This window comes from Mercurialis annua, linkage group LG8, assembly GCF_937616625.2.
Source record: "Mercurialis annua linkage group LG8, ddMerAnnu1.2, whole genome shotgun sequence".
NCBI lineage: Eukaryota > Viridiplantae > Streptophyta > Magnoliopsida > Malpighiales > Euphorbiaceae > Mercurialis > Mercurialis annua.
The window spans coordinates 6,528,866-6,553,003 of record NC_065577.1 but is presented as its reverse complement, the minus strand read 5'-3'; the positions used below and the strand labels follow the sequence as shown (position 1 = coordinate 6,553,003).

At 30.3% G+C, this 24,138-nt stretch overlaps 2 protein-coding genes across 5 annotated transcripts in view; one reads left to right on the top strand and one right to left on the bottom strand.

Annotated features, from left to right (window-relative positions):
- Window positions 1-9,950: 9,950 nt before the first annotated feature.
- On the bottom strand, window positions 9,951-10,864 carry LOC126661331 (WEB family protein At1g75720). Its single transcript, XM_050355157.2, has one exon. It carries the CDS (start codon window positions 10,789-10,791, stop codon window positions 10,027-10,029), a length of 765 nt encoding a protein of 254 aa, XP_050211114.1. The 5' UTR covers window positions 10,792-10,864; the 3' UTR covers window positions 9,951-10,026.
- A 1,729-nt stretch (window positions 10,865-12,593) lies between these two features.
- The window catches only part of LOC126661330 (DExH-box ATP-dependent RNA helicase DExH7, chloroplastic), a 29,357-nt gene continuing 17,812 nt past the window's right edge, over window positions 12,594-24,138 (top strand). For 2 of the 4 annotated variants that reach the window (XM_050355154.2, XM_050355153.2), the window contains exons 1-17: window positions 12,597-12,912; window positions 13,016-13,124; window positions 13,352-13,536; window positions 14,290-14,343; window positions 14,459-14,609; window positions 14,694-15,115; window positions 15,648-15,866; window positions 16,890-17,001; window positions 17,516-17,704; window positions 18,079-18,158; window positions 19,038-19,160; window positions 19,297-19,383; window positions 20,151-20,251; window positions 21,128-21,185; window positions 21,955-22,020; window positions 23,199-23,281; window positions 23,374-23,557. In XM_050355154.2, the coding sequence (XP_050211111.1) occupies window positions 12,631-12,912; window positions 13,016-13,124; window positions 13,352-13,536; window positions 14,290-14,343; window positions 14,459-14,609; window positions 14,694-15,115; window positions 15,648-15,866; window positions 16,890-17,001; window positions 17,516-17,704; window positions 18,079-18,158; window positions 19,038-19,160; window positions 19,297-19,383; window positions 20,151-20,251; window positions 21,128-21,185; window positions 21,955-22,020; window positions 23,199-23,281; window positions 23,374-23,557 (2,505 nt within the window). In that variant the 5' untranslated portion in view covers window positions 12,597-12,630. Of the gene's footprint in view, window positions 12,913-13,015; window positions 13,125-13,351; window positions 13,537-14,289; window positions 14,344-14,458; window positions 14,610-14,693; window positions 15,116-15,647; window positions 15,867-16,889; window positions 17,002-17,515; window positions 17,705-18,078; window positions 18,159-19,037; window positions 19,161-19,296; window positions 19,384-20,150; window positions 20,252-21,127; window positions 21,186-21,954; window positions 22,021-23,198; window positions 23,282-23,373; window positions 23,558-24,138 lie in introns of all 4 variants that reach the window. The other 2 variants (XM_050355156.2, XR_008789698.1) reach the window with 2 other exon arrangements.

Here is a 24,138-nt window from a genome sequence, read left to right as displayed (position 1 = left end):
TGAGTCCAAATGTCAAGCCTGACATGAAGGAAATTGAATCTAGGGTTCATCTAGAAGAAAGGGGTGAAAGAAAAATCGATAAAAAGGGTATTCCAAAAGTAGGTAGTGAGAACAAAGACTGCATGTTGTTTTTTGCAAGTAATAAAACGATTAAGAATTAAGCAAAATTTCGGTATCAACCACCATCGATAAGCAATGGGAGTTTAACTCATCTGAAGTTAGTGGAGAAAAGGAGAAAATAAAAATATGCTTTGATATGTACAGCCATGACTTGAACCAAGATTCTTTAAATTTCAGGGTTTTGTAATGAATAGATGGAGTATATGTGGGCTGAAGGAAGTCATTCAGATTGACCAGAAAATGTTCTTATTATGGTTTCAGAGTGATGAGAGGAAGATGAAGGCCATGTATGATGGTCCCATTTTCTTCGAAATAAGACTTACGATCTTGAAGGAATGACTAAAGAGAACGAGATTCGAGGTGGATGAGTTTATTAAAATTCCTAAGTGTGTCTAGTTTTCTAGCCTTCCATGGAAATTCTAAACAACTTTAATGCTGGAAAAGATGAATATTTTATGTGGAAGATTTATATATACGGATCAATACACCAATAATTTATCAAGACTGTCATATGATAGGATTCTAGTGAAAATGAAGGTGTTTAGAGAATTCACACAATAAATTACTTTAAAAGATGAAAAAGGAGTACCATCAACTATCTATATCTATATCTATATATTATATAATTTAGAGGACCAACGAAACTCTCTCATTGATTCTCACCAAATAGAGCATTCTTATTAGTTCTCACCATTTTTAAACTACTTATTTTAATTTTGTTTTAATCTATTTTGTAGTTTCCAACTTTATTAAAATACTTATTTTTTTTTTACTGTTTTTAAAAAGTCTTCATATCTTTAATATTTAAACTTATTTTAATTCTTGCACATTATCTTCTTTATTCTAGCTATGATTACTACATTTGCAGTATTCAACTTTATTAAAAAACTTTTTTTATTTTTATTGTTTTTAAAGAGTCTTCAACAAACTACTTATCTTTAATATTTAAACTTATTTAATTTTACTCATTATCTTCTTTATTCTAGCTAGGATTACTACGATTGCAGTATTTGTATTTATTCAAAACATCTAACTTTATCAATATACAAACTCTCTTTCGGTTTGTGCTTTATATAATTTCAAACTTTTTCAATTTGCTTACTACTAATTTCCCTAAGCAAGTAAATGGTTGGAATTAGGTTAATTATTTGTTTTTAACAGCACGAAGAAATTGCACATTATCTTCTTTATTCTAGCTATGATTACTACATTTGCAGTATTCAACTTTATTAAAATACTTTTTTTATTTTTATTGTTTTTAAAAAGTCTTCAACAAACTACTTATCTTTAATATTTAAATTTATTTAATTTTACTCATTATCTTCTTTATTCTAGCTAGGATTACTACGATTGCAGTATTTGTATTTATTCAAAACATCTAACTTTATCAATATACAAACTCTCTTTCGGTTTGTGCTTTATATAATTTCAAACTTTTTCAATTTGCTTACTACTAATTTCCCTAAGCAAGTAAATGGTTGGAATTAGGTTGATTATTTGTTTTTAACAGCACGAAGAAACTGTTTATTCTAAGAGTTCAACGACCTTCTATTATGGCATGGGGAAACTCTTAATTTTGAGAGTTCGGCGAAGCAAATGAATCGTTAATTGTGTGAAAATTCTAACTCAAAACATCACTGAATTTATTATAGTAAGATTATTATTTGATTATTCATTTACATTTTATTGATAATATTTTGGTATTTGTATAAATATTCGGTGCAAATTTTATTATCAAATCTATAAAGTTCATGGTGATTTTTTTTCTTCATTTTTGCTTTTTTGCAGTACAGAGACAATGGATTAACAACATGCTCTTGGTATTTGTAACCTTCTTTATTTGATTTTGTAATATTTAAAAATTTATATCATTATTATTTTAATTAAACTGACCACTATTATGGTATCAATTGATTTGTTGTTATTTAATACTACTATTTTGAGTTGTCTAGATTTTGCTTATTTAAATTCAATAGACTCAGAGGATTTAAACCGATAAATTGATCTATGAGTTTTAATCTTTATTTGTTTTAATATATAATATTAGTTTTGAGACACACTTAACTATCAGAATAATAATTTTGTTTGTCCTTTTATTAGGTAAACTGCAAATACAGTATATCAAAATTGTGGAAAACTCTAGCATTATATTTTTAACATGTCATTAGAATTATATGCTACAATTCCATATTTAAAAGCACATAGTTTATAATTAAAATTAAGCTTGGTTATGAGTTATAGAGTCTGTTAAAAAAGATCAATTATAGAGAAGACAAACATGTTTAAAAAGTATCAAGAATACTATTTCTCCCTTTTAATATGTCATTCATCTTTTTTACGAACATTTAAATTCTATCTTACAATTTAAAATTCAAAAAGCTTACCTTTTATAATGAATATTGAATTTTGTTATCAATTATAGAGAAGGCAGATAATTCACGGTTCATAACAAGAAGAAATTGCAATAAATTACTAAGAAATACAAAAGGTAATATCCAAACATTCAAAAAATATTTTTCTGTAGAAGGGAATAATAAAAATATATATTATAATCTCTTAAACTTATAAAAATAAGAGTTATTTGAACTATTCTAAGTTAGAAATTAAGTTCAAGAGATTATATTATATATTTTTGTCAGTTTTATGGATTATATAAAACTTTATTTATTTGTACCAAAGTATATCTACAATACTGTTATTACTACTATTCAGCAAATTATAATCAATATCATCTATAACATTTAAATTTAAAATAACCTATAAAATAATAAAATATTTTGTTTAGATAAAATAACTATAAAATAATAAAATATTTTGTTTATATAAAATAACTATAAAATATTTTTTATATAATTATAAAAATATAATAATATTATATTTATTGAGCGCAATTGTAGAATATTCAACTAATCTATATCTATATTAATTATTTAATTGAATGGAATAACGGAACCCTCTCATTGATTCCAAAAAAAAGCATTTTTATAAGTTTCTACTTTCACAGAACTACCTATTTAACAAAATTAAAATAATTCATATAATTTTAGGATAATTGTTAACTTCAGAAGTAGTATTAAAGACTATATATGATTAGTATTTTTATTAACGTGAAACCACTCAATATTATTAGCTATATGTATTTTAGAAAAATTAATAATCTGAAGTTGGTTAATTTTGTTTGAGTGTCCTTATACTTTCACTTATTATCGGTTCTGTAAAAAAAATGATGAAATTGTAATAACAGAATACCTAGAGTACTAATAATTCAATTTATCATATACTTCGTGTATGGTTACTCAATATTCTGAAAAACATACTATGTAAAAAGAAAGCAAGTAATCAATACAATTTGAAATTATGTATAATATAAATATAATTACGATTTAGTTTTTACTTTTAAAATAAATATTAGTATTTATTAATTATCTAATTAAAAATGAGAGATAATTATTATTATTCCTGTGAAATTCCGTCTGAAATACTGCTTCTTGCATAAATTTAAAAAAAAATGACTATTTCCTTTTTTGTATTTGAGTTTTTTTTTAAACTAAAATCCCCCTTCATAAGGGAGATGTCGTTTGTTAAAATTCATGAAGAGGGTAGTATTTTGAACGAAACCTTATTGGAGTAAAAGTAATTAATCCTAAAATTAATTGCCATTTTTAATGATCTATATTATTTATAATATGAAAACTCCAAATAAGATCTAATATATTATTTTTAAAATTTTAACAAAATAAATCTATAACAAAAAAATGTTTTAAAAATAATATTAAATTGATTCGCGCAATTGCGCGGGTCATACGACTAGTATCTACTATATATATATAAAGCAGGACATTTTTTCCAAATGATTGACACTTGGCACTCCCACATTCACTCTCATATTTTCTCTTTTAAATTTTTATAACATTTTTTTAATTGGTATGGTGAAATTAATGAAAATACATTAATTGGTTCTTAATCTAATTTGGTAACATTCCCTTTTAAATTGCTATGGTAAAATTAATGCATTGATTGCCTGGTAATATTTTCTTTTAAAACTCTTATAACGTTAAATCATTACCTTTCTTTCCATTTTATATTAACTTATGTTGATTTATTAATTTTATTCCTAAATTGCTAACCTAATATAAAAATGAATAATTGTTGACATTTTTAAGATTTGTTTACATTTTCTAAACTAATTCATTAAAAATCAAGTATATACTTTTTCAAAAAATCAGTTGACACATATAGTTAAGGTCTAATGCCTTAAAAACCCCGACCTTTTAGCCCCTTTTCAATTCTACTCTGACGTTAAAAATTTGTCAATTTTACCCTATTTTGCATTTTTGTGTTTCAATTGTACCCTGAAATATTAAATTAACGTCTTTTTCATTTGCAAAAAATTTAAAAACATTCTCCATGTCTAGCATATATGAATTGTATGTTTTTAAAATTTATTTAAATTTAGTTAAATTAATTAAGAATTTAAACTAATATTAATTTATTATGGTTTTTAGTTAGTTTTTAAAAGTAAAGGACTTATTTGTACTTTTTTGAATAAAAAAGAATTTAATTTCATCTTTAGACTTAGTTAATTGAATGATTTCATCATTTAAGTAAAAAAATTAATAAAAATTAAAAAATTGGGGTACAATTGAAAACGAAAAATTTAAAAGTGGGTAAAATTGACAACGTCAGGATGAAATTGAAAAAAAAGTCTAAAGGTGAGGGGTTTTTGAGTGATTAAGCCTACAGTTAATGCTAATAGTATGCTTTATAATCAGGGCTTTAAAAATGAATGAAAAAAAAAACGTAAATGGAAGGTTTACTTATTCACTCTCCATTTTTTTTCTTTAATTCTTATAAACTTAAAAAAACAACTTCCATTTACACATATCCAAAGCTAATCTACTATATATATGGAAGGTCTTATAATTTTTTTGTTCTTCCAAATTAATTAATAGTATTAGAAAATATCATGACTTAAAAAAAGAATGAAAAAAAAAACATAAATGGAAGGTTTAAATTTTTTTAGTCTCCTAATTTATTTTTAGTATATTTTATAATCATGGCTTAAAAAAATAGTCTACATAATAAAAAAATCGGTAACTCTTACCAACATTTGATGATTTTTTTTGTTTTAATTATAAACTTTTAAAAAACACCAATTGACACATATCCAATTAATACTAATAGTATGTTTTGTAACCATGGCTTAGAAAATGAATGGGAAAAAAACGTAAATATGTTTTATAATCATAGCTTAAAAAATGGTCTACATAATAAATTTTTTGGTAACTCATACCAACATTTAATAAAAAATTTATTTTTAAATATTTCAGTTTCTTATCAAAATCCATAACATGAAATTTCCTTATTTAAATAACTTTCATTAAACATACCAATGAAAAAGAAGGTTATATGCTATTCATTTCAACCATCCAACAAAAATTAATAAATATTTTAAATTAATTACAATGACTAATTGTTTATATGGTAATCTTCAAAAATTCAAACCGTTTCCTTTTCGTTAGAATTGGTAATAAATTATATTGAAAACTTAAAGAAAAAATTACTATGTCATTAATGTTAAAATTCTTTTGCTTTTCCTATATTAATCACTATTATATATATTCACATCTTTATTTTTCTTCACTACTTCTTAGGTGAGTTTTAAGTTTTAACATTTCAATTCTTTACTATAAAATATTAGATTATTATAAACATCATGTTTTAAATTTTGCAGGTTCAATTTTTGATGAAATAAAAAGGTATTTATCTTGAATATTTCCATTTTCGTTAATCTATATGGATTTATAGAAATATTGTTTTAGATGTAGAATTTAAAAGTTTTTAAAGAGTTTGATATCCTAAAATTCAATAAGTTTTCGTGCGAAATTGTTTGAGATTTGTATACTGTTATTTAGTGATTGTAATTGCATCGTAATATATGTTAGTTTATTGATATTTGAAAACTATCATTATGTGTCAATATTGATTCAGGTGGTCCTCCTCCTAGAAGTGGAAAAATCACTTAAACCTCCAATCCGATTAAAACAATTGGATATATTATAGTGAAATCTTCTTAGAAAAGTGAAGAAGTTTGGCTCTAATCATTGGTATTTTTTAAAATTTTATCAATTTTTAATGAAACAAATAAGATATCTTAGATTATCATTGTTTTATTTCATTGAATCTATAAAATTTTGTTTGCTAATTAATGAAATTATGTTTGAAAAAGAAGGAAAATTAAAATCTTTGTAAAGAAGTCTAATGAAATATTAATGAAGAAAAAAATATAAATTATCATTGTTTTAATAGATATTGGCGAAACGATTATAAATAACTTTTTTTAATAAAAATCGTGCAACGCACGGGACTAAAACTAGTATATATATAAAGCAGGATGTTTTTTTTCCATAATTTGACAAATTGACACTTGGCATATGTTTCCATTCGTTTAAAAGAATACTAATTCAATTCTTTTGATATTTTTAATTTGCAATTAACTCTCACACTTTCTAACATCTAATGATTTAATAACATTAATTCTCATTAATCTATAATTATAACTGAAAATTAAATATTTACAAAAAAAATCTTCTTAATCTTTTCATTTATGATCTACTGCCTAAGTAATTCCTTAAACTTTTCATTTATGTCACACATTACAAATAATTTCGTCATTTTATTCATTTTAATTAATTTTTTAATTTAATATTTAACATTACCTTATTAGCTTAACCAAAAAATTGATTATATAATTTGGCAATTGCTATTATTTTCGATTAATTCTTTTTGACTCTTCTCCTACCATTTTCTTTCATGCACTTGGCAATCTCACCAAATAACTCCTTCTTAATTATCTCATTGTAAATGCAATATTTATGATACTCTTTGTATTGTTTTCTTCCGTTACTTTTCATTATTTTTCTTCTATATACATATAGTCTTTTATATTCATTAACAAATTCAAAAAATTTATTGGTCAATTCATTAGATTTGCATGAAAATTTCTCTGCTTTTCACTATTTTTCATAAAAGAAAGAGACATTCTTTAACCATATTTCATAATATATTTTGTTTTCTGGTGGCTAACTATTTTTTATTATTTGTATGATCTTTTTATCGTTAATGTTCAACAGCTTCAATGAAGACAATGGTTATTGCTGCGAGTTTTTTTATATGAACACCTCCATTTTACAAGGTAAACAAGCCATTTTATTTTTATCGTCAAAGATATATAAATGGTTGTAACCTAGTTATGTAGATAATTATTCATTCTTACGCATCTTCAATGCCTATATGAATCAAAATTGTAGTTATGTAACATATTTATCATAGGTAATCAAATGATGAATTCGTTTTTAATTCGTTTTTAACATATTTCCACACTTAACACACAGTGCTTCGTACGATTCGGAATTCGTTTCCGATCGATTCCGACGTGCTCGATCTTGATTCCGACATGCCCCTATCTCATTTTAACACAATTTCAACTCTAAATCCATCAAAAACGATAATAGAAACGCGATTATAATTCGTTTAATTCGTTAAAACGAATTGACCCTTATTTATTAATTCTCGAAACAAAAACGTCAAGCTCACCTCGATTTGAAGCTTAACGATGATAGAAAATCGAATTCTGAACAAATCGATATAAAAAACTCTCGATTTGGACGAGAAACGGCGAAACGGTGACGGATCGTAATCGATCGTCGAAACCTTTCTTCGTCTCTCTGTTTCATCTCTTTCTCTCTGGAATGATCTGATTCCTTTCTTTCTTTTACATATATGTTGGCTAATTAGCCATTTTGATCCCTCATTTCTTTAACTTAAACTATTTCTCTTTTAAACTTTAATAATTAATCAAATGGTTAAATCATCCTTTTAACTCGATTACTTACGTATTATTTATAATTATATAAATAATACTAAGCCAAAATTATTATTTTTCATCAATAATCTTTTAATTCTATTCTCGAGACTTAATTGGCTAATTTGCACTTTAGTCCTTGAACTTTCTAAAAATTACAATTTAGCCCAAAACGCATCCGCGTCCAAATTTTAAAAGGTCTCCGATTGACCCGAAACTTTTACCACAGATATTATAAAACATTTCGCGGACCTTGGCGAAATAATTTCCATTTTGGAATTTACGTGGCTAAATTACCACTTTAGTCCCTGAATTCTAATTTGGGACTTTTCTTGATATTTTTCCTTTTTAATTTAATTTCCAACATTAGAATTGAAATATGATATTAAATTCCATATAATTACTTTCCCAAGTCCGACCTACTTGATTTTATTTATTAAATTTCTCGGAAATTCTTCCGATATCGCCACCCCGGCCACTAAAAACTAGACACGTGGTCAAATCAGATAATTAAATATTTTGGGGTATTACAAAAAAGCCACTAAAAATTGCCGATGTTGTTTTTGATAAGAAAGGAAAGGTGGTGCCCTCAATTAACACGTTTTAAAAGTCGAGTTATTTTTGAAAACGTGTAACGGTGGTAATTTTATATGAATTACCCCTTTTGTAAAAATGAATTGAGTTATGGTGTATTTGCAATATTTTTATGGTATTTTTACGTGATAATATATTTATGGTGTATCTATATTTGTCTGGTGTATTTGCAGTTTTTTATGGTACACACTATAAAAAAACACTATAACAACACTATATATACATTACATATACACTTTAGATACACTATTAAAACACTATAGTTATACTAAAAAAATATATACTATAAAAACACCACAGTTACACTAAAAAATACGATTAATAAAACACTAGAAAAAATCTCCATGAAATAATTTAAAAAAAAATAGCATAAATCAGTAAAAAGTAAAAAAATATATATTAAAAATTGAAAAAGTGTATTTTTGATAAAAAAAAGGTACAATCTGTAAATATGTTTGAAAACAATGTGAAGCTGAAGATAAAATATAAAATACTGTATTTTTTTTTTATCTTTTTTATATTTACATTTAAATCTTTTTTAAAAAATCAACTTTAGCTTAATTGTAATAACTATATTTTAATTTTTAACAAATAGATTTATTTAAGAAGAAAATTCCTTTGTTTTTCCTCTTCCTTTCATTAGTGGCCTGATTTTTCCTTCTTTTTTTAAATAGAAAGACACCTTATAAATATTAGGCTACTATTTTTCTTAAAAAATTGAATAACAAGCTAAAGTTGAAATGTTTAAAGTTGACATTTCTGAAATTTTTTGACCATAAATAAAAAATTTCCAAGGAATTGAATACTTTGAGTAATTAAGCTATAATTAAAACTAAATTCAATTTCTAACTTTCGGGTGAAATTTATATTTTAGATAATTTGTCTACAAAATATATGATTGATTAATTGCTTAACAAAAATGAAAAAAATTCAACCCAAGTTCTCTCAATGCAATCTGCAGAACTATAATAGAAAAACAAAGAAAAAATTAAAAACTATTTTGGATAGTTACTAAATACGTACAAAGACGTAAACAAACATAAATACGCATGATACAAGCACAAACAATTTAATTAACAGCATGAAACAAACATAAACTGATCATAGAAACTTCTTACTGTAATTCAAAATAAATTTCCTAATTAAAACACATGGATCAATTTTTTCACAGTTATTAAACTATATTATTTAAAAAAAAATGATATTCAATTTGTTACATTTAAAAAATCCAACGTTTATTTTTCAATAAATAAAAGATTATCTAATCATTTTAGGTCACCTTTACTTACTCAGCCCACTTGTGACGGTATCTTTTGACCGATGGATTGCACATAGATAAAATATGACCCGAATTGATAAGAATACCGCAATATTAAAATATAGCAAATTGAATATCATAATCGCTCAATAAAAATAACATAGTTTGAGAACTGCAAATATTTTTATCCCTAAAACACACCATATGAAGATGTAAAGAGAGGACTGTTCAAAGTTTTCTCAGATGACCTTTTTTTCCTGAAGAACAGCAGATCTCCAACAAGAGGAACAATAGGTTTCATCTTCTTCATCTTCTTCTCTTTTTTACCATTAAAATACCCTTTTTCTTCACCAAAACTTAGTATACGAGCCAAACTCGGTGACCTTTCAACTCTTATCATCATCTCTCTTTTCTTTTCCTCCTCAAATAATAAATTTTCTTTCTTTTCCATGTCGAAACTCACTTTTCTTCTCAGTTCGGCCGCCTTTTTCGCTGCGGTTGCTGCCTCAGCCTCAGCTAACTTAGCCATGTTCTTATGAAGCTCGGCGTTTAAAGAAGCAACCGCAATCTCGGTTTCCGACTCTCTCTCTTTCAGTAGCTTCAGCTCCATTTTTGTTTCTATAAGCTCAGTTTCGAGTTTCTTTAAGGAATCGAAGAACATATCGGTGTTAGTATTGTTACGTTCATGGTGATGATCATGATCGTATTCTTTATGAGTAGGGTTTATAGGAGTTATTGGAGAAGCTGGTGATGAAAACATCCATGAATTATTATTCTGAGAAGGAGTAGTAGGAGAGAAATGAGGCTTTGGAGAGTAAATATCTCCGATGGGAATCCGCTCGCCGAAAATGGCGACGGCTTCTTTTACGGAGCGAAAAGGGCGGGACGTGTCGACTAAGGAGCTATAGTCATTGCTAGGGTTTGGAGAAGGAGAAGGATTAGTTAGGGTTTCCATGGGAAATGAAACAAAGAAATAGAAGAGAAGTGAATATATGTATTTGAGAATGAGTTTAGGTTTGAGTTTGGTTTAGGGTTTTCTTTGCTTTTACTCTAAAAGATTATGAAAGAATGAGTGATCCGAAAATATGTATATTAGAGACAAAAGAAGGCCGTTGTTTCAAGGTTAAGATTAGAGTTCCGAAATGGACGTAGATTAGGACTAGTAAACCACCAATGGTTCGGTTCAAATCCAAACCGAATTGATTTTACAATAAAGAATCTTTCTTCCAAATTTAATCGAATTGAAGCTTTATTGATTTTTCGGTTTAATTTGTGCTAAATTGAAGTTATTTTTTTTCTTATCAAAATCTATCCGATTAATGAAAAGTACTTTTTTAATAATTTAATACCAAACTAAACCAATTTATCGGTTTTAATTAATCAATATTGATTTGGGTTTGCAAAAACCTACTCTAATGGGATGGTGAGGCAGTACGTTAAGATCAATTTTATACATTTTATTTTGTCTCATTTGAACACCTAGAGGAGAACACATACTGAAGTGTCATTCAATTCAAAAATTTGGTTTATAATATAATGAGAAAAGTAATTTAATTAGTATTAAGATACGAATGTGTCATATTCATAACTTTTAAGTACTATCAACACCATATTTTGTTGCCACGTTATTATGATAATTTGTTTGTTTTCTTAGAGAGAAGAGTGAGTGAAAAACAATCTTTCATAGTGATTAAAACAACAAAGCTTAAGCTAAAAGTTTCATGCACAAATTAAAAGATTTTAAACTATATTTGGTTTATGGAATAGAACAAGTATAAAATGTAATAGCCATTCTTAAAAGTGAAGAACAATTTTTGTTTTACCTTTTCAGAAGAGTATTTATTCAATAAAACTATAAAATAATTCCATTAAATTGTTAATAAACCAAAATAAAAAATAACTATTTTATACAAAATATTTATTCTATAATTCAGACTTATTCCGTTAACCAAATGTAGATTTAATTTATCATTCAATTTAGTGATAAATGTGGCCATATATATAAACATTGAAAAGAAAGAATATATATATATATATATATATATATATATATATATATATATATATATATATATATATATATATATATATATATATATATATATATATATATATATATATATATATATATATATATATATATATATATATATATAAATTCTGCCGGCCAAATTGTTGGCAAATTCTCAGCTACACTTTTCGGAATATTTAGGAACGTGGTTGGCATTATGGGAAGCCATGAATTGGCTTCTGGTTGGTCTCGAGTGATTTTTGAAGGAGACGCATTATAAATTTTCGCAGGCTATCAATTCAAGAAAAATCATTTCCGCTCAGTTTTGGGGAATTTGTTAGGATATTTGGCGTCTCAGCTCCAATTTTCGAAAGTCCCCAATTGGATATATTTCAAGGAATTATAACAAACAAGCTCACTTTCTTGCACAACAAGAGAAAAGGATGGTTTTACGTTATTTAATGGCTTCTATTTGTAATTCCTGAACTATGTACTTCTTCTTTATCTTTAATCTATCTACCTTCAGATAAAAAAACAAAGGCATTTACTCCTAAAATTATCTTAAGCATGTCCTCATAAGATAAATAAATTTGGTAAAATCAACAAAACATGGATCAAATTGTTTATTATTTTAAACTTCAAGGGTTAGTTTCCAATTTATTCATCCCCTAATTTTAACGCTGCCGTTTAAGTCCAGCTATTTTTTTTTTTTGAGGGAAAGTCCAGCTATTTAAACGCTACTATCGTCCCCATCACTCTGGCCGCTCGTTAGAGCCAAAAGAAATGGCACCAAAGAAGAAGCAAAACAGCAACAAAAAACCGAATACAAAACCCCAATCGTCATCGTCGTCCGGTCCTCGCCTGCAAATTTCAGCGGAGAATGAGAATCGGCTGCGGCGGCTTTTAATTAACTCGAACCGGTCGATCACTCAACCGCCGCCTCCGGTTCAAGAGAATAATCTCTCGAAAGCTCAAAAGGCTAAGAGACTTAAAAATGTGTATGAGAAGCTTTCATGTGAAGGTTTCTCTAATGATCAAATTGAACTCGCTCTTACTTCGCTTAAGGTTTTAACTGTCTAATTTTTAAATTAATTATTACAGCTTGAGCATCAGTTTTTAGTTAGTTTTTTTTGAGGTATTTTTGGTGATTTTTTTTATTTGTGAGCAGGATAATGCGACATTTGAATCTGCTTTGGATTGGTTATGCTTGAATTTACCTGGAATTGAGCTTCCTTTGAAGTTTTCTAGTGGAACTTCTCTTTACTCAACAAATGAAGGTATCATTATTGGTATTATTATTTTTAAATTAATTAAATTCTACCTGTTTATCGTGTAATTACTTGCGCAACGATAAAGCGGTATTCAGTGTTACTGTTGTTGTTATTGTTATTATTACGGAATCGCTGTTGCTGATTTTTTTATAGCTGTTGGTATTGCTATCATTGTGTTGTTGTTGTTGTTACTACTATGATTTGTTATTTTTTACTGGGGATGTGGTTATTAGGTTCTGTTAGTGTTATATCAACTGCGCGGGAAGATTGGACTGCTTCAGATAATGCTACTAGGACTGAGGATGTGGAACCAGTTTCTGTTAGAATCAAGGGGCGGTGGGATGATGAAGATACTCTAAATTCGCGCCAACCATCACAGGCAGATTGGATCAGGCAATATATGGAGCAACAGGATGAGGTACTGTTGTACTGGGTGCTTCTATATTAACTTACAAGTTTCATCCTTTCTTTGTTTTATTTCTTGATCAAATGACACAAGTAGCTTTGATTTGAGGTTTATTTGATTTATAAAGTACTCGTTCAACTTTAAATTTATAAAGTAATCATGTTCTTTTCTTTTCTTTTTTTGCCTTTTCTTTTAATGCAAAAGATAATAGCAAGTATAATCTGCTGATTTCATTTATTGTTATACTGTTAATATTATCTTCCAGGAGACAATATTTCCACAGTGTCAATGTCTTTATTATTCTCAAGAAGCTGGGTTTCTTTTCCCATTAGTTTTACCCACCTCCACATGTAATATCTTCATTGTAAGATTTTGTTTATATGAAAGGATGCATGATATAGTCCTTCCTTGTACTGGAATTTTGTTCATGCCTCACTAAAATTTCTTCTTTATGCTAAAAATAAAAAGTAAGGCCATGATTGAATTTGTAATCAGATGCTCCATAGGGAAATAAAGAATTGAGACAGAAATAAGAGAGTGAACGTTAACCTTTTTCCTTGAAACATGTCTTGAAAGAAAATTTCTCAAGAGATATTTTGATTACTGAATTGATGAATGTAGTGGGTCTGCCTAAGTCAGAAGGTTTGGGTCCAAGAAAAGTGGTTTATATTTGGTTCACATGATTTTTTTTTAATAGAAATTTGTGTATTTGAATTTAAACCAAGTGAATAAAATGTATTTATGTTCTTTCTGTAAGATTTACAGGATGTGTCTCAAACCTGGGAAGATTATGCACCTGATGGGAGTTTTGTTAACAAGGTAATTTCAATTCATTCCCCAATCCACATCCTTTTGGGTCATAGAGGGACATGTTTACTGATAATTGGAAGCTTAGTTTGCTTGCCTTGTGGTTCTCATCTATTTCTATTAATAGGATCCTGTTCCACGGTCTTATGACATTATTGTTAAAGAATACTGTGCAGCACGACTGGAAGCTACACAAGCTAAAGAAAAAAAAGATAGGAAAAGTCAGGAGCAAGCTGGTCAAGTTATTCGCAAACTTAAGCATGAATTGCCTTCTCTAGGTTACACTCAGTCTCTTTCCTGTTACATGGTCAAATCTGGTAATGATACCATTTATCTTGAGCTGTGTTGCATTTATTGAGCAGGATTATCGGAGGACATATTGGAACAAGAGTTTGTCCATGATTTTGCTTTACCTTCTGTGCCTGAAGGCATGCTTGCAAGTTCCACGCGGGATGAGAAACTTCAGGCCAAGGCATCATCTTGTGCAGAAGACAATGTGGTCTTTGTTTTACCATCAAAGGAGTTACCAGCAGATTCAAGTGAGATAGATTGTTCAAGTTCTCTTGCAATTCCAGTCGAGTGCATTCCTTCCACTGTACCTGTTCAGAATAAAACTATCTTAGAAGATGAGGCTGGAGATGTAGAGCTCGGTGATTTCTTTTTGGAGGATGCTGTGTCTAATGAAGCTTTATCTTCTGGAGTGTTGGAATTACAGAAGAAGGAAAAACTGAGAGAATTCTCCAGTGAGAAGAATTTAGAGAAATTGGATGGAATCTGGAAAAAGGTACTGGTTTCTAGAATTCAGGAGCTTGTAAGAAAACTGTTTCTGATTCTGGAGATTATTTAAAAAATTGAGGCCTATTAGAAACTTCCTATATATATATGTCTTTTAATTCTTATCCGTGGATGAAATAAATTTGTAAAAGATACTACAGGATTAAAATATTTGTAGCAATTTTGTATTTTGTTTGTTCTCAATGTCTATGATACATTCTCTTTTTTGCATGTTTCATTCTTGGTGGATTATATGTGGCTCTTAAGCTGTCATTGTTTTTGTACATGCAAGCTGAAATTACTCTGTGTCGTATTCTTTTTCCTGGATGAGCTCTAAACAATTTGTTTGATACAGGATGTATAGTATGCTACTTGTCCCTGCTTTTTTGCTTGTCCCTCCAGTGGTCAAATGATCATGCAAAAGATCCACAGAAAACATCATTTTCTTTCATATTTGACTTGAAGCCCATGGTTAATTTATACGCATAAGCTGAAATAATTCTCTTTGCTATTATTTTTTAACGAAGCATATATAATGACAGGGAGACCAACTGAAGATTCCTAAAGCTGTTCTTCACCAACTATGCCAAAAATCTGGGTGGGAAGCTCCAAAATTTAACAGACTGCATGAAAAGAGAAAAGGATTTTTTTATTCTCTTAGCATATTACGCAAAGCCAGCGGTAGGGGCAAGAGTAAAAAAGCTGGAGGACTGGTCACTCTTCAGCTTCCTGACCAAGATGAAACTTATGAAACTGTTGAGGTGATTTGGTTCTTCTTTCACTGCAAATTTTAAATTCTCAAAGTTACTCTTACCTTTGCGCTTTGCACAAGATATCTTTAAGTAGTGAGTTGCTGGATGGTAAGCAAGAAGCATTGAAGTAGAATAACTGTTATCTGTCTGTCCCTCAATTAAGAATTTATAGATGTTACTCTGCTTAGCTCTGACTTTGTTTGGGTTTCACCTTCTGGTTTACAACTAGGGTTGAAAATAATAAAAAACATATTTTTTTGTTTTGGTCTGGACCAAGGAACAAATAAATTCCTATTTTGTTTGTGTGTTTGGGTCAACAACATCATTAGCCACTGACCCTGACTTGTACATCCCTCGTCTATATTTAAACACCTCTCCTCAGTATTTTTCTGTATGATTCAGTATTTCCTCCAATGCTATTTTAGGTGTTACTTTCTTTTTCTTTATTCCTAGAGCATACCACATCTTCAGCCTTATGCCTTTAACCGCACAAAATTCCCTATGATATAAGGGCTTTCTGTCTCATTAAATTTCTTTCTTGAATATGGAAACAGGGATGTTTAAGGGTGTAGAACATGCTAATTTTGCATCAGGTATAATTGAATTTTTGACTATACCTGTCAATTTTCTATACTGATGTGCATATCTTGCATAAGTATAGCATGGACATGCTACCTATCTCACTACTAGGCTTGAAGGGGTGATAGATAGATGTTTGAGGGTTTAGTTCGTGTTTGACTTTAATTGGTTTGGACCCTTGAATTTCCGATTTGCGATCAACATACTTCCCTTTCTCCAAAACCTGGTTGTATTATTTTTGTACTCGTATTTAAGAATCCTCAGCTTCTGTACGATTCACAATTTTGTCCTGCTGCTGCTACTGTTTATTTTTCATTTCTTTTCCCAGAGGAAATGTTGTCTATAAATTATTTGATGTGCATTTTGCACTTTACAAATTCATGTTTCCTTTATTTAATTTTTAATTCTATTTATTAATATGATTGGATGGATGCAAATGTACTTCAACTTCAGGATGCTCAGAATAGAGTTGCATCATTTGCTCTTCATCAGCTTTTTCCGGATTTACCGGTACACTTGATAGTTACCAGCCCGTACGCATCTCTTATTTTGGGGTGGAAAGAAGGTACTTTTTAATTTTAGGGTGCGTTGCTGAATAAAATAGAGAAAATGTAGAATAAACAAAAGAAGAAGACTTTCTATTGTTAAGTTGCCTCTTTATAATGGAATGCCACTATCTATTTATATACAAGGACTTTAGCTAAGTGAGTGATATGCTGGAACATTCTAGAGTATGAACATTCTAAAATATGAATATTCTAGAATGCTTGAATATTAGACCACAAAAACTATCACTTCTAAATCTAGAAGTTTCTAGAAACTCCTAATCCGGAAATTTCTAGAAACTTAGTAACGATCTCATTTATAGTTTGACATGTGTGGAGACATGTGTGGATCAGCGTAATTCAGTTATTTGTCGAAGAAATGCTTACTTATTTCGAAATTCTGTCATATTTATATAGATCTTCATGTTGACGTTATTAAGTCGAATTGTTTATTATAGATCCTCATTTTGACGTTATTAAGCTTTAAATGTTTTTGTATTAGCTGACAGTATTAAAATTTATAAATGCTCTCAGAGGAATTATCAAGCAAAGTTGAAAACAGTATAGAGGATCGGAGGGCTGGTTTTGTGGATCGATTACTGAATGCAGATGAATTGGATACCAGTGTTGGTTCTATTAATAGGCCCTCAGAAACAATACAAATCTCGCACATTGAAGAAAGGGATAGTTTGAGTAATGCTGGTGCTGATTTAGCAACACAAAGTATGCACTCTTTCTTGTTGGCGCTTTCTGAAGCATATGTTATGCTTAACTTTCTTATGAAATTCACTTATATTAAAGAAATAAACAAATTTCTCATGTTCCTTTGCTTATTAGTGAGTAGACTTAATAATTTTTGTATTCCATTTCTTGCCCATTTATACATCTGAGTGGAAAAAATTGTGCAGCCTGCAAAAGAACATAAAGATTGAGATGGTTTGTGTGAAAATTATTTGGCAGATTGAGTATTATTATAGTATGTAGAAGTAGTGAATAGATGGTCCTAGCTAGCACCATATAGCTGTGATGTCAAGCCTCTTTATTTGTATTTTTTGATCTTGGTTGATAGAGTTCTCTAATTTTTGACCATTTTGTAGGAGAGAACCGTGTTGTAGATGTGGAAAGCTCTTATTTGAGACAGGAGCAAGAGAAGAAAAAGAAAATGCAGAAATACAAGGTTGGTGTATTTTATTCTTAAATGTTGGGCAATACTCAATGGGGCGTATATTTGGTTGTAGAAGAGGTTAATTTGTTTTTGATGTAAAAAAATTCCCACTTCTCTCCAGAATAAGAAAAGTGAATTGCAAAACGTGTAGTAGGGTGTTAGATATGTAATGTGCTTCTAATTTAAGTAGACCATTCTGCTCTTCACTTTTCACTTTTATGGAATTTTGTATATTTTAGTTTACTATCAGTCAAAATGATAGTTTTGTGATCTCTCTAAAGAGTAAACTTTAGAGGGAGCCCTCCAGCATTGCCAACTTTGGATGAAGGGGAAACTTTCAAAAAGTTGAATCTTCATTCTTATGGTTGCAAGCCCAAGAACCCAACCCCCTCTCTGTTTTGGTTAGCAGGAGCAGTATAATCATGACTTCAACTTTTGGTGGCAAGGGCAATGAAAATCCGGGCTTGCGTGGTTGAGTACTAGAAGTGTGGGTACTTCAGTAAACTGTCTGGTGCTGGACTATAGTGTTTTACTAGATTCTCAATATAACATAACTTGCTGTCGTCTTCCTGTTACGATAAGACATTTTCTATACAAAAGCTTTTAGAAGCTTTAAGAACTGCCTTAAAGAAATAATTAAAGGGCCAACTTTTATACCCAAATGCTTTCCATTTAAGGTGCACGTAGTCATGTCGGATTAAAGTTATACGAAACTCATGGGTGGTGCTAGTACAGTTCATTTTCTTTTTGTTTGAAGTAATAGTTTGTGTAACTGAGACTCCTCGATGACTTGACTTTGTCTCCATTTGCTTTCTCTTTTGCCTTTCCTAAAGAGAATTTAGCAGTTGTTTTTTTTACCCTGCTTATCTTTTGCTATTATGCATTTTGCAGGACATGTTGAAAAATAGAGCTGCTCTTCCTATTGCTGGATTACAGAATGAGATATTGCAAATGCTAAAGGAAAATAATTTTCTCGTAATTTGTGGGGAAACAGGTTCTGGGAAGACTACACAGGTCTATATGTCTCCTCCCCACCATGTCAACTTCTAGTTTCTTTTCTTAGTCATACATCAGTGATTGTAACACTTCCTTAGCTACTGGTGTTTACTCATGCTAAACTCTAATTTTTCTAACTGGCGTCTTTTCATAGGTTCCGCAATATATATTGGATGACATGATCGAATCAGGATGTGGTGGACAGTGTAACATTATATGCACGCAGCCGAGGAGAATAGCGGTTGGTGTATAATTGTGTGGATGAATCGATGACTGTTTGTCTATATCATATTCAAGCTGTTGCATACAAATTTAATCTCCAGATAAGATATCCATGTATAAGAAAAATAAAATATGAAGCAATCATGCCACAAAGTACAAGAGCTAGATGTAGGCAAAATCTGTGCTATGGGTTGAAATACACTTGCTACAGTCAATACAAACAAATAGTCAAAGTCGATTGCATAAACCTCATTGAGTCATTCTACTTCCACCTGTTTATTATCTTACAGCACCTTCAAGAAAGTCGTGTGATCTCTGCTATGATGATTAAGGATTTATGAGAATATTTTAGGAAGCTTTATATTTGTTGCCTAACTCTGTGCTCCAACACCCTTCTTTTACATAAGTCTATGAAGAACATCCCAGCTGACTTGGTTATGACCTTTATCAAAACCCAGACTAGGGATTGATGATGGTAAATTTGGATAAACTCAAATTGACTTTCATGTGGCTATGAAGACATCACATATGCTGTGCTGTTGTATATTGTTGTCTCAATGGGCTTGAAGGAAAGCAGGAGTCTCTTCGTTGCACGTCTTTTCCTAATTACTTAAAATCTTTTGTTGCTGAAAATGCGAAAATAATGTATTAAGCTTATGCAAGTTGTTATCATTTGCTCATTATATAATTCTTTTTAAAGTTTGTGTGCTGGTAGAATAATAAAGACGAAGGAAGCTGATCTTTTCAAGTTGTAACTGTATTTTGTTGATTTCTGCATCTCTACAGGCTATTTCTGTGGCTGAAAGAGTTGCTGATGAGCGATGTGAACCTTCACCTGGTTCAAGTGGCTCTTTGGTTGGTTATCAAGTTCGTCTTGATAGTGCAAGGTCTAGTCTGCTTCTTTCTTTAGTGTTTGCCCTTCTCATTGCCTTTTAACTATGTTTTGGGACTGGGAGCACATAAACTGCATTTTATGTTTCACATTTTGATCATATTACTGCATTTCAATCCCTCATCTCCCCAGACGCATTTGAACATTTATGTTCTGAGATATCATAATTGCAATTAAAGGCATGGTTGTTTAATCCGTTAATTTATTAGTGTTGATCAGAAATGCTTTCAATCCTTTTTCAGATTATTGAAACTAATAAGATGTTTGATATATGCCCCCCCCCCCCCCCTCCCCCCTTTGGAATCTGTTCTTTTTGCACTCTGGTTTAATTTTAATGTTAAAGTAAGACTGAGCCATGCCTTCATAGTTCCTCATAAGTCTAACACAAATGAAAATGAATTATCTTAAACACCAAGCTTCCCAAGTGGAACACTTTTGTACATAGTGTACTCCACTTTTCAGGCTTGACAATAAATTTCACCAACTATGCTGGCTTCTAAAATCTCTAAAGTCATTCTACGGGCTTGCAAGTGTCGTGCTGAAAAACCAACATAGCTTCAAGTATAAATTGTCTGCTCAAATTAGTTTAACAATTGAACACAGAAATCATGTTATGAGCTGGCAGGCAATAAAACACTACTATATGCCAAGATATTTAAAATATTTGACAGAATAAAAGAAATCAAAAACAAGATGCATTGAGAAAGAGTAGGTATAGATGTCAGGGTACCTGGCTGCAGGGAAACTTAACCATTCCATGCCGTCGTAATGCACTTTATTGGTTTCTTTTATTACATATTGTGGAACTTAACTATTTCTAAAGCATTTCTGAATGGATCTCACATTATTTACTTGGATTTTATTTTTGTAGGAATGAGAAAACAAAACTACTATTTTGTACAACAGGGATTCTTTTGAGGAAGCTGGCGGTAAGCCAAACTTATTGAGTGTTCTTAAATCTTCTGTAGTAATGTGGTCTCATTAAAATTAGACACCAGCTTTGTTGCTTATTGTTACTTGTAGTTTATGTCTTTCTTTTACTTGTAGTTTAGGGAATAAAAATGGAATTGTGGGACCATGTCATGTTCTTTACTCATTTCCTTTCGCTCTTATTTCCCTTTCTTTCCGCACTAAGCCTCGAAATCAACATCTTATTTGCGTGTGGATCTGATCTTTTAGTTAGTACATAAAGATTTTCATAATGTGAAGCTTACAATGAGTTGTGTCGTGCTTTCTTGAATTATTAGAAGCCCGTCTTGTTTCCAAAGTGCAGTATAACTTGCTGTTCTTGCTTTAGTCAGTCTTCTTTTTTCAGTTTAATTGATTCTCTTAACATAAAAGAAAGAGCATATAACTTCCTATCCCTATATGCTTGACCTTAGCTTGTTTTTTTTGCTTACATCCTCTAACAGAGGCTTTTTGTGATGTGTTATTTATGCAATATTGTGGTTTTAGTTGTTTAGTTTAAGTAATATTCTAGAATGGAAAATCTTTGGCATCAAATATTGCTCAAAACCAATTTATATTGGTTTGTCCCATTGAACTGAAGATATCTTCTCGCATTGGTAAATTCTCATTTGATCCTAAAAAGGTTTCGACTTTCGATAATTCTTAGGAATTTAAAGTTGCCATGTAGAAATTACTTTTGTTGTTTGTCCAATGCAATATTCAGCTGAATGTCATTTCTACTATCTGCAGGGAGATAAAAACTTGACTGGCATAACCCATGTCATAGTTGATGAGGTGCACGAGCGGTCCCTTTTGGTAAGTAAAATTCACTATAGCCTGCAGAATTTTATTTTCTTGACCCAGGCTCTTCTTTTTGTTTTTGTTTTTCCTTTTTGATTGTTTGTAGCTTGCAAGCTACCTGTTTTTTAGTAACAAATGCTTCCTTCCTAATGCTCATTGGATAAATGTATTAGCATTGCTTAGAGTCACAGGTTATAGCATTTTAAGTGCATGTTTTACTGGATTGCAGCACTTTAAATGAATTTAGTTAGTTGTTTTGCACTTATGTTCCTGAAAATGGAGCACATTTGTGAAGTTTATGCGGATATAATTATAATCCTAAACACATATTGATAACTTAGAGAGCTTTGATTAGAAATCTATTCCCTCGTGGAGGAGAATTCCTAATATATATATCAAGAGGACAAGCTGATCTTCAGCCCTTAAATTAGCTAAATGATCATTTACTGGTCTGTCCAAAGATTATCTACAGCTAGAATATCCTAATTTATGGAAGGAATAACTTATAAGAGATTTACAAATATAAAGGATATCTGTCAGCCTGTCAACTGTACAAGGCATAATATCTGCTGGTTTTTTAAGGCCCGCCAAATCCTTTGACACATATATGTATACTAGTTATGTTTTATCCGTGATTTATAGCATTTTATGTTGAACAACTGTATCTGAGACTATTTCCTTGATATAGGTTTCCTTTTCATCTGTTCCCCTAGGGTAATTTGTGGCATGCTAATTCTGGAAATATTGCCAAAAAAAAAAAGATCGATCCCATGGTTTTATGCTGATAGAAGCTCTCATTATTCAGCTACATTTTACATCTGAAGAAAAAAAAACGCAGCACTGCCATATAGATATAGGCAATGCTTTATTATTCCCTCCATGTGGGCCTCATAACTTAAAGATAATCTACTCTTTATCATTATCCTTCTCAATTTCCCTCCTCTCACGCGATAGTAGATGCATGGGCTTGGGACAGGTTAATTGTTTTTCACTTGTGCATTGTATATTTTGGCAAATTGCTAGTGCTATCTAGCTCTTACTCGTGCATGTCTATACACATAATGTGGTTGATGGGTTAATAATGTTGAACAGAACTTTAGTTCATTTCTGTTACATGTAATCTACCTGGATCTGTCATTTCCATAAAAGGAAATAAAGATTGAATTAAACAACTTTCTTTTTCCCTGTAACAGGGTGATTTTTTACTCATTGTTTTGAAGAACCTGATAGAGAAGCAAGCTGATCATGGCACACCGAAGCTGAAAGTTATTCTTATGTATGGTCATTTTCAGTTTTTGTTCCAGCAGGAAGTATTTCTCTGTTTTACCTATATATGTGCCTCTTGTTTCTTATTAAATTTCCATTCAGGTCTGCAACTGTTAATTCAACTTTATTTTCAAGTTACTTTGGACACTGCCCTGTTCTTACTGCGCAAGGCCGAACTCATCCTGTGACAACTTATTTTCTTGAGGATATATATGAAAGTATTGATTATCATTTGGCTTCAGATTCTCCAGCTGCTTTTAGTAACCAAACTTCCACAATTAATAAGGTGCTTTTAAGTTTGGACGCACATAATTTAAATTTATTTTTATTGTTAAAATAATACTGTTGTTGGAATTACCCAATAACTTGAGCTACTGGGTGAATTCGCTATTTGACATGATATGAGAGTTTCTTTGATCGAAAGGTCAACCTCCATTTGATTAATTAAAATATTTGAGCACAAGGTGGTGGGCCTATGTGTTTGTTTGTTCACACTTCAAATCCAATGGGCATTTGCGTGCGGGCCTTGTTACCCAACAACTTGAGCTATTTGGTGAATTGGCTATCTGATAGTTATGAAGTTCTTGTTGCTCGGTTGTTCTGCTTAATTTTAACCAATAGTTATTTGTGATGTCTAGTATCCTAACTCTTTTATTTTAATTTTAAGCGTTTAATAGTTTGATTATTAGGTCCAAGCTTCCTGGCCCACTCCCTAGTCTATTCTTGTCTTTCCATGATTTTATCTATACATCTTTTGTTACTTCTTTTAACGGACGAAAGCAGTAGAGGAGATGGCATATGCGTTGGTTAATCAAGTACATTCTCACATGACTTTGGTAGATAGAATCAATCCACCTTTTATAGCTG